Source organism: Lethenteron reissneri, chromosome 29, assembly GCF_015708825.2.
Source record: "Lethenteron reissneri isolate LAM-NWPU_2019-01 chromosome 29, ASM1570882v1, whole genome shotgun sequence".
Classification (NCBI taxonomy): Eukaryota; Metazoa; Chordata; class Hyperoartia; order Petromyzontiformes; family Petromyzontidae; genus Lethenteron; species Lethenteron reissneri.
The window spans coordinates 6,077,177-6,090,492 of NC_083807.1; the positions used below are offsets into that span (position 1 = coordinate 6,077,177).

The 13,316-nt window shown below is 41.6% G+C and overlaps 1 protein-coding gene across 6 annotated transcripts in view; it reads right to left on the minus strand.

Annotated features, from left to right (window-relative positions):
• The window catches only part of OTOF (otoferlin), a 125,382-nt gene extending 116,008 nt beyond the window's left edge, over positions 1–9,374 (minus strand). For all 6 annotated transcript variants that reach the window (XM_061562499.1, XM_061562497.1, XM_061562498.1 and 3 more), the window contains exons 1-2: positions 9,143–9,374; positions 8,010–8,068 (exon numbers count right to left, since the gene is read on the minus strand). In XM_061562499.1, coding sequence (XP_061418483.1) covers positions 8,010–8,068; positions 9,143–9,221 — 138 coding nt within the window. In that variant the 5' untranslated portion in view covers positions 9,222–9,374. The remainder of the gene's footprint in view (positions 1–8,009; positions 8,069–9,142) is intronic.
• Positions 9,375–13,316: the final 3,942 nt, after the last annotated feature.

Consider the following 13,316-nt stretch of genomic DNA (forward strand, 5'->3'; position numbering starts at 1 on the left):
CACACAATAAGCCAATTGGTTAGGCTATCATTTGTGGCCAGGTCGCTTCTGAAAAAGAGCTGTATAGCTCAGTGGGCCTTACCTGGTAAAATACAAAAAGAGTTTTTAATAGAAATATCTAATTATCTGCACAGGTTAACAGCACAAAAAAACCCAACAACCCACACAAAACTGGATTCATTAAATAAAGTAATTTACAATAAAAAAATAATGAATGCTAAAAAACATCACAAGAGCTATGGACTTATATTTTTATCCACATGAATGCCGCATATGTAAAATAAGTAAAGCGCGCAGCATGAAATATCTGAGCTGAATTGCGGGAACAGTTGCATCAGCTTTACACAACCAAATTTGCGGGAAAACATCGAGCGTTGTTGGCCTCAACATCCACACGTCTATCCCTCCGGAGATATCCCCTTAATGCTTCACGCATATTTGGATCTCAAATCCACGATTACATCAAACATGACTGTTTCAAGCTGGGCACACAACGTGTGCGACATCAAGCAACGACTCGTAAAAATCACAACAAAGGAGAAGAACTCAGCAGGGAGATGAATAATTATTGTTCGCGAACACACACGGGTTTGCAGAATGCTGCTGTACAACACAACCTGGGCAGGAGCGTAAGCTGGTGAATCAGAAATACGCGATTTCATCTGGATGTCTACATGGTAAATAGGATAAAAAAAATACATAACAACAATAGAACCACGTAAAGCGCGAAACACGTGTATTCAAAAAAGCCATTGTGTTCCAATGTTCTTCTTGAGTTGTATGAGATTATATACAAAGTAAACCCCCCTTGTAATAGAATGAGGATTTGGTGGTACTGAGTCAGTGGTAGAAGTTCAACATCTGTGCTGGGGACCAGTCCACACAGGCAGGGCCCGATTAAGTAATGACGGGGGTCCAGGGTTGTTATAGTTTTAAGGGCCCCTCTTTGTACATTCAAATCCTTCCTTTGTTTCACCAAAAACACAGACAAATATCCCCCGTATAGCCTTAACAGACTGTTGGGGCAAGTGCTGTTAGCAAGCACCTATGATGGCCAGAGCGGTACACGAGGGGGCAGGTGGCCAGCACCACGCCCGACCGCCTTTGTCTCCCTAGTGGCGATGTTTACACACCACACCAGGTGCTCATTTGAGGTTAAGTCGACCTAGGGGAGGCACAGGACCGGTTCAGATAGTCTTCACTGGTGTTTGCCGTGAGCGGGAATCGAACCCGGTTCGCCGGGTTCGTAGTGCAGCATGCTAATTGCTTCACTACCACCGCAACTACCACCGCAACTACCACCGCCACCACCCATGGCCGATATCAACCTCTTCCTTGTTATTCACCTTAGTTATTTCAGCCCCCTTTTGGACAACACGCGCTTAACCTTTAATAGTGCAACTTCAATGCCGATGACGATGCGTTGGAAGCCAAAAGGTGTTCACAAGAAGTTACATTAACATCATTAACATCACTAGCCCCGCCCACTTCGTTTATGACCTGAGGAACCACACCCTATGAAACAGTCTGCATTCAGCAGCTTTCCTCCTCTTTCCTCCTGATGACGATTGCTTGTGTTGTGATCGAAACGTCGTAGTTTTTTGTAATTTTCTTTGAACCATCTACGTGACTTTACCGAAAGACCCAACGAATATGAATAAGAAGTCACCTAAACAAACACGTCCTCGTGAAAGACCCGACGCAGAAGATCCCTGGTTTTTGATCTTCTGCGAAGCTTCTGGGACACAAGCCCTGGAACCGCATCCGCCACACAATCCATGGCAGCAGATGCGGAATTCCTCAGGAAGAGCCGTCTCCAGGGAAAGGGAGGTATGAACTGCCCTGCCGCCGCGACCCTCACCAGAACAAGAGGATTGAGAAACGAACGAACGAACATATGCGGATACTTGATGCACAAAAAAAAAAAATCTGTCCGGTGCGCAACTGTCATTACCAGGAAGAGACCGTGGAATGTCTAATCCAGCGGTCGGGAACCTATGGCTCGCGAGCCATATATGGCTCTTCCAGTGACGGCATATGGCTCCCATACAATTTTGAGTTGAAAAAAAATAATAATAAAATAAAAAAATAAAAAATCAGTTTGGAACTGATTTTAAAATACTTGTGATATTTGCTGAATAATACCGTGTCATTTTAAAGTAAACAGAAATTAGTTTTGAAGATAAATTTCACGGGTCACGCCTGCATGAAGCTCAACCTCACCACGTATGAACCAGACTACAAGGCCATCAGCAAAACCATGCAGCACCAGAAGTCGCATTAAAAGTAAGACATATTTAACTTATTATACGTTAAAAAATACTATATGGCTCTCAATGAAATATATTTAGAAATATTTGGCTTTTATGGCTCTCCCAGTCAAAAAGGTTCCCGACCCCTGGTCTAATGACTCAATGCGAGGTTCACAAATATGAATGAGGCGTCATCACAGCGATGATGCACTGTGCTACTCCTGGCGCAACCACCTCGATATACAATTATAGCTTAGGTTTTTTCGGTAAAGTCACGTGGGTAAAACATTAAAATTAATAAAAGTAAAATAAAATAAAAATCACGACGTTTCGGAGGCAACACAAGCCTCTGTCTTCAGGTGGAACCGGTCACAGCCACGACAGCTGTATCAAGTAAATGAGAGATTGCAAGAGCTACTACTCCGTATATATAATGGTTGGAGAGGGGGGAAGGGCCAAGTACGGCACACTTTTTATTCATATGGTAAGGTGAGGCTTAAGAGGGTGAGCCTCTCCATAACAAAGGCTTCAAATCTAGAAATAATTATAGCTGTTGCTCGACGTCAACATTGGCCATACGAAGAATAAGATGTCGGTCCTGGTTTTGAAATACGAATGTGTTAAAATACGAATTGTAACGTGAAAACGAAGACTATTTTAATTTCAGCACATACCTGAGAGTGAAACAAATCGTGACGCTATGGTTTTAATTATGAAAGTACCTCGACAATTCATTATAGGACTAAAGTTTTGTGTTTAAACCGTTATAAACTTCTAAAAAGCAATGTACAGTAAAACCTTGGATTGTGAGCATAATTCGTTCCGGAAACGTATTTGTAATCCAAAGCACTCGTATATCAGTTGTGATCACGTGACGATCGGCAGACAAAGCATATACACGTACTACTCGTATTGCAAGACCTCGCTCGTTTATCAAATTAATATTTATTTAAAATGTTTGCTCGTCTTGCAAAACACTCGCAGACCAAGTTACTCGCAATCCAAGGTTTTACTGTATCTCGCTTTCCTCATCTAGTTATATGCTCCTTCTCATCATCTCCGTTCACAATCCCAGTTGTTTCTGTACCCCCTCCTCCCTGTGCCAGATCAAGATTCCGTTCTTTCTCGCTTCTAGCCCCTTTACACTGGAACGAACTGTCCCAACGTGCCAAGCAATCAACCTCACTCACTCTTTTTTGTTCTTCCTTAAAGCACTCATCTATTTTCCCTTGTTTACCTCCACTCCCCTTCCCCCGCCCTTCCCCATTATTAACGCCATCCCTCTTCCCAACTTTCTTACCAATTAATTATACTCACTCATCATTAACCACTCATTGTCACCTTCATTATCATTTATTTCACGCATAATCATATTCATCTACTACCATCCTCATCAACCCATCTCATCTCACTGTTTCACTGTACAATTGCTAATTCTCTGTTAAGCGCCTTGGTTAAGGCACTAGAAACATTTTAAGGATTGAAAACTCATTTCTTTAGAACTGCTTTTGTGTTTAGTTTGTTGTCCTTCCCCGGCACCTCCAATCAGCACGATTGGCTACATACGGTGCGAAAGAAGTTCAACATATATACGTAAATTAAAGAAAGATAATCATTGTTTTTTTACCCTTTAATCTGGCAACAAAACTGACACCTTTTTTTACGAGGAGTCATGTTTGCATTGACCACAAAACCTGTAGTCGGAATGCAAACAAAAAACATAACTCTGATAATGTATGCACTGTCCTTGAAATTGATTGGTGCGCCTTTTGGCGTCATCTGGTCCAACACCATGTGAGACTAGGCTCTAAAGAAAGCTATCTCGGGTGTGGACCAATCAATTTCAAGGACAGTGCATACATTATCAGAGTTATATTTTTTGTTTGTATTCCGACTACAGGTATTGTGGTCAATGCAAACATGACTCATTGTCAAAAATGTGTCAGTTTTGTTGCCAGATAAAAGGGTAAAAAAACAATTATCATATTTTGTTACTGGAAAATGAGGTTCCAATGGTGTTAAAGAAAGATGATTAGATTTATATTTTTGGTGGCATCTTAAAAACAGAGGCCCCAGGCTACAGCCCCGAAATCCCTCTGTGCTAATCAGGCCCTGCCTCAATAGAACATCCGCTATTGACTTCCCACAAAGTGGTGCTAAATTTCTTGACCCTGGATGGGCTGACTCTTTCCGAACAAGGAATTTTAACTCGGCAATCTTGCGATTGTGAGCCAAGATGTCTCTGCACAGCAACACCCAGCTGGGGTAGTTTACACACAGCTATATATTATATACTGCTGTGTATTGCATGACTTCTGCCCATACGTGGGGACAAAATATGTGTATACATCTTGGTATTTTTTTTTTTGAAGAGTTATTCGTTTTCACACGGAGACGAGTACATGTAAGTGGGGCTTTGATGGCGATGCTGATGCAGGGTTAATGCAAATCGTTGGGTTTTTCGCCCTCACAGCCGTTCTCCTCCCCTTCGCATAGAAGCAGTCGTCGGAGTACCCCGCTCGCCGCCAACGTAAGAGCATGAGTTCAATTTCCTGTTGAGCGTGGACTCAGCCCTTCAGCCCCCAATGCATTGACAAGCGACTTTGATCTTTGAGACGATACCAGTAGCTTGTTCTGTGAAGGTATGTACCCCACCATGAGAATGTGGAATTTCCACCACTGGCTTAGGGCAGAGGAATAAAGCCTCATCCTTGACTTTTGCTTTTAAAATATTTCTGCCATGGAATTTCTTCACCGTGTCCCATCGTATATTGCCAACCGAGCTATTAATCATAAAAACATTGTGCCACTCACTGGCAAAATACAGTTTTTTTTTATATAAATGTTGTATTTTCAAATTGTTGTCGATGTGAATGCGATTAATTTTGATGTTTGTCTAAATACAATCTGTTCTCCTATAACGCGGTAGTAGTTTCATTCCCGAAGAACGCCGTGTTATGGAAACATCGCGTTATAATAAATCTTATATAATATAGGTTAAAGCGCAGTCCACGATAACACGTGAGATGCGTATGTAGGCTGAACAAAGACTGAGGCGCGTGGGTAGCATCTAGAAGCATCCACAAGCGCTTGTTCCTACTTGCGCAATGTAGTTCAATTCACTCGATCTCGTTATTTCCAATTCGCATCCGCGTTATAAAAATATGTGTTCCCTAATACATTAATCGCGTTATATCCAATTCGCGTTATGAAAACAACACGTGACGTTATAGGAAAACGGACTGTACAATATAAATAGCTTGACCGATCACACAAAGGCTTCACTTGTAAATCATGTAAATGTGTGGGCAGACACACCATATTTGCACTGTGCAACTCACTCAATGTAACGTACATTAGTCAAATAACCCATACACTGGGGATCACATAAATAGGCATTCAATAGTGGTAGGCACATATTACAGTCAACAAATTGTACTCGCTGTTTGAATAAAGAAAAACAAAAAGCCCCATGTGCTTCAATTATTTAATTTACAACCAAACAAACTCACATTAAACAAATACACGTTTCAGCTGCACATTCTTAGCTTCTTCAAAGTGCTTAGCGTGTGCCATGAAAACGACTGCTAATAAGTGGCAACCAAGCCATATGCTTGCAACAACAACAACAGCAATAACGCACGAGCTCCTGAAGATTAAAAATATTTAAAAAAAGAACGTCTCGATTTAAAGCTTTCGTGACTGCAGGGATTCATCTTCTTGGTTCTTTCGGTAAAGTCACGTAGAAGGGAAGTAATAAAATAATACAAATAAAACATAATAAAATAATTATTACTTACCTTCTACGTGACTAAAAATAAAACATGATAAAATAATTATTACTTCCCTTCTACGTGACTAAAAATAAAACATAATAAAATTATTATTACTTCCCTTCTACGTGACTTTACCGAAAGAACCAAGAAGAAGTAAAAAAGAACGTCGTCGCGGGCGCCACCCAACACGACCAGATGAAGGAGCAGACACGTCACGTGAAGCTGCGGGTCCCAGTGTTGCTGCACAGGCGCGGGGGAAGGACCGTGCTGCCTTCTAAGGGCTAAGATGAAACGAGCGTCTGCAAACCTATTTTATGATCAATTATTATTAATTTCTTACTTTGATTAGCATATCACCTACAAATGCCTTTGGAGTTATTAATTAATCAACGTGTTGAAGGATTTGATTTATGTTCCAATTAATGTAATCCCATACCATTTAATGAACGTATGATCTTTTGGACTCGTCCAATGTTCTTATAATTTAATCCGCAACTTTGTGTGGCAAATTCCAGTTCCGATACATTTAATAAGCAATCCCTCATGTGCTATTTTTATATGTGATAGGAATATATAATTTTTATATTTAAATTACTATAGTCACCAGCAGTCATGATCAATCCACTGCTGTATGAAAGCCTCCCAAAGCCATTGTCATCTCAATATATCTCTCTCTCAAGAATGTGTCTTATGTGCGTTGGACGAATCCAAGACCTTTTAGCAGGGTTACTCAAACTTCCTATTCACATTTCTCCTATAACACGTGTTGTTTTCATAACGCGAATTGTATATAACGCAATTAATGTATTAGAGAAGACACTTTTTGTATAACGCGGATGCAAATTGGATATACCGCGATTGAGTGAATAGAACTACATCGCAACGCGAGTAGGAATGAGCGGTTGTACGACAGCCTCGGCGTGGCATCACACAAGGAATTGGGATGCTGCTGGATGCTTCTAGATGTTACCCACGCGCCTCAGTCTTTGTTCAGCCTGCGTACGCATCTCACGTGTTATCACGGACTGTGATTTGTCCTACATTATTATAACGTGATTTTTCCATAACGCAGTGTTCTTAAGCAACGCAACCACCACATTATAGGAAAACACCATACTGTACTTCCGAAAGTATTTTTTTTCCATGATCAATTCAGCATCAGTTGGTTAAAATCGAGCCTTTAGTGGGAATTACATATTCCCCTGGACCAGTGTCTTCGTGGGAAGTCACTGCGTTATCATCCAATCGGCACCAGGGTGACGATGGAATAAATCTTTAAACAGGATCGGCATTTACAACCTTACAATTGCGATTTGCTTACCCTGCCATAGCACCATTGGGAAAACCCATTCCTACCAACATGTAATGTAAATTTGTATTTAAATGTATACATTGTCTCAGTATCTTAAGGATGCTGGATAATAGATTACATAGAGGTTTTAGATACAATGTAGTGTTTGTTCATGATGACTGGCGGTGATGTATCTTCAGCCTGTGATTTTACATCGCTGCCAAGGCAGTAGCACAAGTCTGAATACTGATATATAGGCAGAACTCTGTTCAGTGTCCTTCACATCCACATTAAAATATGTGGGATCCATAAGCCTTATATTGGCTTTCCAGACCAATTTGACCGAGCATTTACTTGTCAAAGGAGGTCAACTCCGAACTGGTTTTGATGTCCTGGGTTTTTATCAGCAGATGCAGGCTTGTTGAACAAGTGCTACCGACTTACCGAATGCTTTCTTTGGCGAGAACAACTCCATATAAACTCCGGGACCCCGTTGGAAACATCGCAATTGTGTACTTGTGAATTGATACGTTTTCACGCTCTAGCTGTGAAATCTGCATACCAACGGCTGCAGTTGCACCAGCAGCCAGCCGTACGTGTTTTGGCCTCGTAACCTTCGAGCTCTCCGAGACATCACGTGTGGGCCAAACCCGCAGGCACATCGCACAATGAGAGCCATCGTCAACTCACCTCGTCAAAGAGGGCCTCATCCTCGCAGTTCTCCAGGATCCGGGTGTTGTACGGTACTCCTGGAGATGGCGGGACACACGCACGCGGATTGGGAACTTCACCGGATCACCACCACCAACACGCTTCTTGCATCGCACCAAGGCAAGCGTCTCACTGCCGTACCAAGACATCGACTTAAAAAAAAACACATCTCTCTAATCTGGGCTTTGTAATGTCGCAGCAACATTGTCATTGAATCTGAAAACCCAATGCATCTATAACAGGGTGCGCGTGTATATATATATAAAATAACAGCTTTATATTTATAGATCGTAATATACAATCCACAAAGCTATGGCCAGGCGCTATATGCCGACACATGAGGGATTAGAAGCTTGGGATGAACAGAAATGGAGCACTGTGTTGGTTTTACACAATGCCAAAACGAAATAGAACAATTTCTCAACAAAGTGTCACGGGAAATAAAAGGACACTGGCAATGCACATAACATAAACTTTTAAAAGTGCACTTTACAATGGACTAAAACACGTCATTATACTGTATATGAAAAAAACAGAAGCAGAACATGCACACCGAGCCCATTTGCCGCTACGATATGACCCACGAAGTAGCACTGCAATTATATTTAAGCCATCATGACCACAAATAACAATTTATCTGTTAAAATTACAAATCTCAGGAATATTTTCTTTACTTCCACGGAATACACGGGGTTTCAAACGGTAACACATTCATAATGGCTGGATTAACAAGACAATCTCAATCAGGGCTTTGGTATATTGAAAATAATACTCACTTAATTACTTTCATATGAATGTTCTTCTTTAAAGAATACATTCGAACAAAGCTATACCCCAGAGTAAATGGTATATTGTTTCCAATAATAGTTAATCTGTTGCATTGAGGATATTATCATCTTTTGTTATTCAATGTCGATAAAGAGTTTAGCCTTTTATCCATTACCTATAACACTGCACAATATGTTCCGCTAAAGAAAATGCAATTCACTAGCCACATTTGAAATCAAAACTGACAACGCAAACAGACACTGACCCACAAGCAAAAAAAAAACCCCATAAACACACCCCCGTAACAAACAATCGTCCCTTATTGACCGGATACGTTCACGCACCTCGAAAAGTTAGCTTAGCGACTCGGTCTCCCTTCCCACGCAACTCGGACACTTGCTTGAGGTGGACCACAAGTGCCATGATGCCAACGAGCTGCTCAACGACTCGAATGAGGTGGATCGTCGCAGGCTCCGATTGGGGACGCCGTTGATGATGTTTCGGCGTGGCACTTCGTCGAGACCCGCCTAGGCTCGGATCTCCGGCCGAAGTTGGCCTGACAGGAGGATGTCGCCTCTATTCATGACTACGCCGTCCTCCTGCTGATTAGAAAATTTAGCGTGGCGGGGTGAATTATTGAAGAGGCTGGCATCGCTTTACAGTCGCGGGTTAGCAATGGGACACTCGCCCCCGCTAAGGCAACATCTCGCGTTTCACTGTGACTCAGATGCTCAAAAGGGGAGGGCAGTGGGTTTGGCGAAGGGATGGAACCCATGGGAACAGACACATGATACCACTTTCAAAATCATAGGTATTCCTGAGCAGTCCTTCCCGGGGCCTTGTGTGCTCCAAAGAAACATGGCCATTGTGTTGTAATGCCAGCGACGGTGTGCTCATGGCATATCAATTTTAATTTTAGTTGGGAAATGTTTAATTCGATTCCAATACACCGTTCGCACGTAATTTGTCTCAGCGTAAAACGTCATGTAACGTCGTTGTTGAATTACCTATACGTCCTGTTCAATGGTGCCAAAGGGGTGGCAAGAAGCCTAAACAATAAATGCTGCATACGTTTTATTCTTCTCACCTGAGGTGGTGCATACAGAGTGGCCATCGTGAAGCCATCGTGAAGCGATTATAAAGGATAATTGCATAGGCTTTTGTTACAACGTACATTATATGACGACACGACAGCTAAGCGTATGCAGCATCTGAAATTAATTCTACCTAATTTTTATGATTGCCAAAACGAAAATATAATTAATTTTGAGTCACGTGACCTTTTTGAAAAGCTTTACTTTAATTAGTACATTCGTTTATTATTATTTGTATTATTACTGCTTAAAACTGCACACATCATAGCAGGGTACCTACAGACTCCTTCCTTCACTGGGCCCTATTATCTGGGAGCAGCTTCTGGTGTAATTGACATTTTGACCAAATCATGTTTTATATGCTCTAGTATGCATAGCGTGTCCAAAAAGCTATTTAGGCTACTGGAAGATACATGCCTATACTATCCCACAAACAGCACAGATGTGTTTCGAAACCAATGAACCTTAATACAACGAAAGAAAATGTATCTAGAATATTGTTTCCCTGTAGCTTATAAGTGACGATCTTGTAATGGTATGTGATCAGACGTTATACCTTCAGAACTATATTGTACATCCCATTTAATTATTGTAGGGTTATGGATTTTAATTGTAGTTTAACTTAGTTATTGCATTATTTTATGTTCATTAGTGTGTTTATATTAGTTATCATCTTTCATTCATGTCATTACTAATTTAAATCACATTTTTTTTCAAAAGTAACGAGCAATACAATATATACGCATGATTCCTTCAATGGTTTACAACGGAGCCTGAAAGCGTTAGTATCTGTGTGTCTGATAAGGTAATGAATATTATCCTTGTATAAATAAGGAGTTTTGAAAAAGGTGTTCGTATTAATGACTTAGCCTATAGACGACCAGGCACATTGCTCAATGGGTTGGCCAGATCTTGACAAAGATAATTGTTAATTACCTGGGTCTCTTCATCCACTGCGAGATGTCACGCACCACGGCTGATTACGTCACACGCTGATGATTATGACGATGACGAAGGGTGACTTGCGCACAAGAGGATGTCTACTGAACATATGACGCAATGAAAGCAGTTGGTTATTCTTTAGTTCTTTCGGTAAAGTCACGTATAAAGATAAAATAATAAATTAAATAATAGCATACGACGTAATTTGTTATTTTATCTAAATAATAGCATACGACGTAATTTATTATTTTATCCTTATACGTGACTTTACCGAAAGAACCAAAGAATAATTCCTGCAGTCACGAAAGCTCCAAAATTAAAGCAGTTGGTGTTCATCACGGGAAGTGATCACAGGTTGCGTGCAATGCAATTTAATATTTCCAAGCAGAGCACGAAGATAATTACCGGGGGCAGTGGCGGCTATGCATGCCTGTAATCAGGCAAGGGTCGGTGGATCGCACAAATGTTGCATAGGCGATAAGCCATACACTGGCTCGTCAGAAGACGATACAAAAAAACGTGGAATCCACCTGTTGCCACTGTATGGGATATAGCGTTTCCCCCTCGCATGCATGTGTTTTGTCCAGGTGCTCAGGTTTCCTCCCGCATGTAAACACTCACTAATTGACCAATAACACGTTCATATAGAGAGGACCGTAGAGGTCAGCTCACTGCATAGCCACCTTCCAGCTTGTCTGTGGTCCCTCGTACCTATGAGTCGTTCTCTCTCCACGGGAGTTAGTGAAAACTCTGCGCGTTACCAGTTGTCTTTGAAACTGATTGGTCCACACCAGAAGAGAAAGAAAGACAGAACGCTGTCTCTGGTGTGGACCAATGAGTTTCAAAGACAATGCATTTCTTACCAGAGTATGTTTTTTGTTTGCATTCTGAACACAAGTATTGTAGTTAATGTAGACATGATTCCTTGTAAAATGTTTCAGTTTGGTGTTTTAACATCTTAACACCTGTTTTGTTGCCAGAAAAAAGGGGAAAACCTATTCTCATATGTTGGTACTTGCAAAGGAGGTCCCATGATGACTTTGCACTCCTATTGTGTTTTTCTATTGTTTCTTTTTGTAACGTTCTGATCCGCCCCTACTGGATAACAATGCGCTTTATAGCTCATCGGATTCCTCCAGTATTAATACATATTCTGATTCTAAACCAATGTCATGTAGGAGTTCGCTGAAAAATAAAATATTGATTGGAGGGATATAACTGGAAAACACGTCAGTGTTTGCCTGCCGATGGCAATTACTGAACGTGCACAAGGGAGATAAATGGAGACATAATGAGGTGAGCGAAAACAGGTTGGAGTGCAATTGGAAAAGTGAAAGTACCAATAAAAATCAACGCACCAATGTGTCTACAGAGGAACGTTTTCAATCGGTGCAAATTGCCCGCTATGATATATATGTGTCGATTGGAAACATGGAGAGATGTATTCTTGCAATTGCAATGAGAAATACGTAGGGGACGTGTGTCATTGGGTCATATAGATGACTACGAGGATAATGGACGAGACTGGTGATGGAATGGCTGCCAAAAGAGAGAGAACATGCCAAAGACGAAGACCAATGCGTGGAAAGTACTGCAAAAGTATGTATATATGTTGAACTTCTTTCGCACTGTACGTAGCCAATTATGCTCATCAGAGATGCAGGGAAAGGACAACAAATTAAACACACACGAAGTTCTAAAGAAATGAGTTTTTAATCGATGTGAGTCTTTGGGTCTCTCTATGAGTCTGTGGGTGTCTGTGTGAGCCTATGAGTCTTTATGTGAGTCTGTGGGTGTCTGTGTAAATCTATGGGTATCTATGTATGTGTATGTATGTTAAAGAGGGGGACGACAAGGGCATCCTTCAAATCCTGCAGCACCCGTCCAATGGTCCAGAGTGTTGTTATGATGTCATCTAGGGCAGTCTGTGCACAAACGCCACCCTCCCTCAGCATTTTGCTTGGGAGATAATCTCTGCCCGGTGCCTTTCCTGGTCTCAGATTCTGGATCGCCTTTAGTACTTCCTCAACAGATGGCACCTCAGCCAGCTACTCACAGGGGGTGACTTCTTCCTCCAATATTTCAGGCACCGCAGCCTCAGCAGGGTCATCCCCACTTTGTCCCACAATGTTTTTCATGTCGAAGGATTTACCCTCCCCCAGGACTTCACAGAAATGCTCAGCAAATCTGCAAACCTGTTCCTGGTGGTCGGAGATTGGAACTCCGTTTTGTCCCCTAATGATGGTAATAGGTGTGGCACTGTAGGTTACTTTTTTAATGGAGTTAAATAGGGATTTGTGATCGTGGGCTATTGAGGTTAGACTCCATCTCCTCAGAAACCCGCGACCACCACCCATCCTTGCAGAGCCTCACGGATCTCCGAACCTCCGAGCGAAGGCTGCGGTAAGCCTCCTCATTCTCTGACATGGGATGCTTTAGACGATTAGAGTGGGCTTGTCGCTTTTTCTCAGCCATCCTGAAC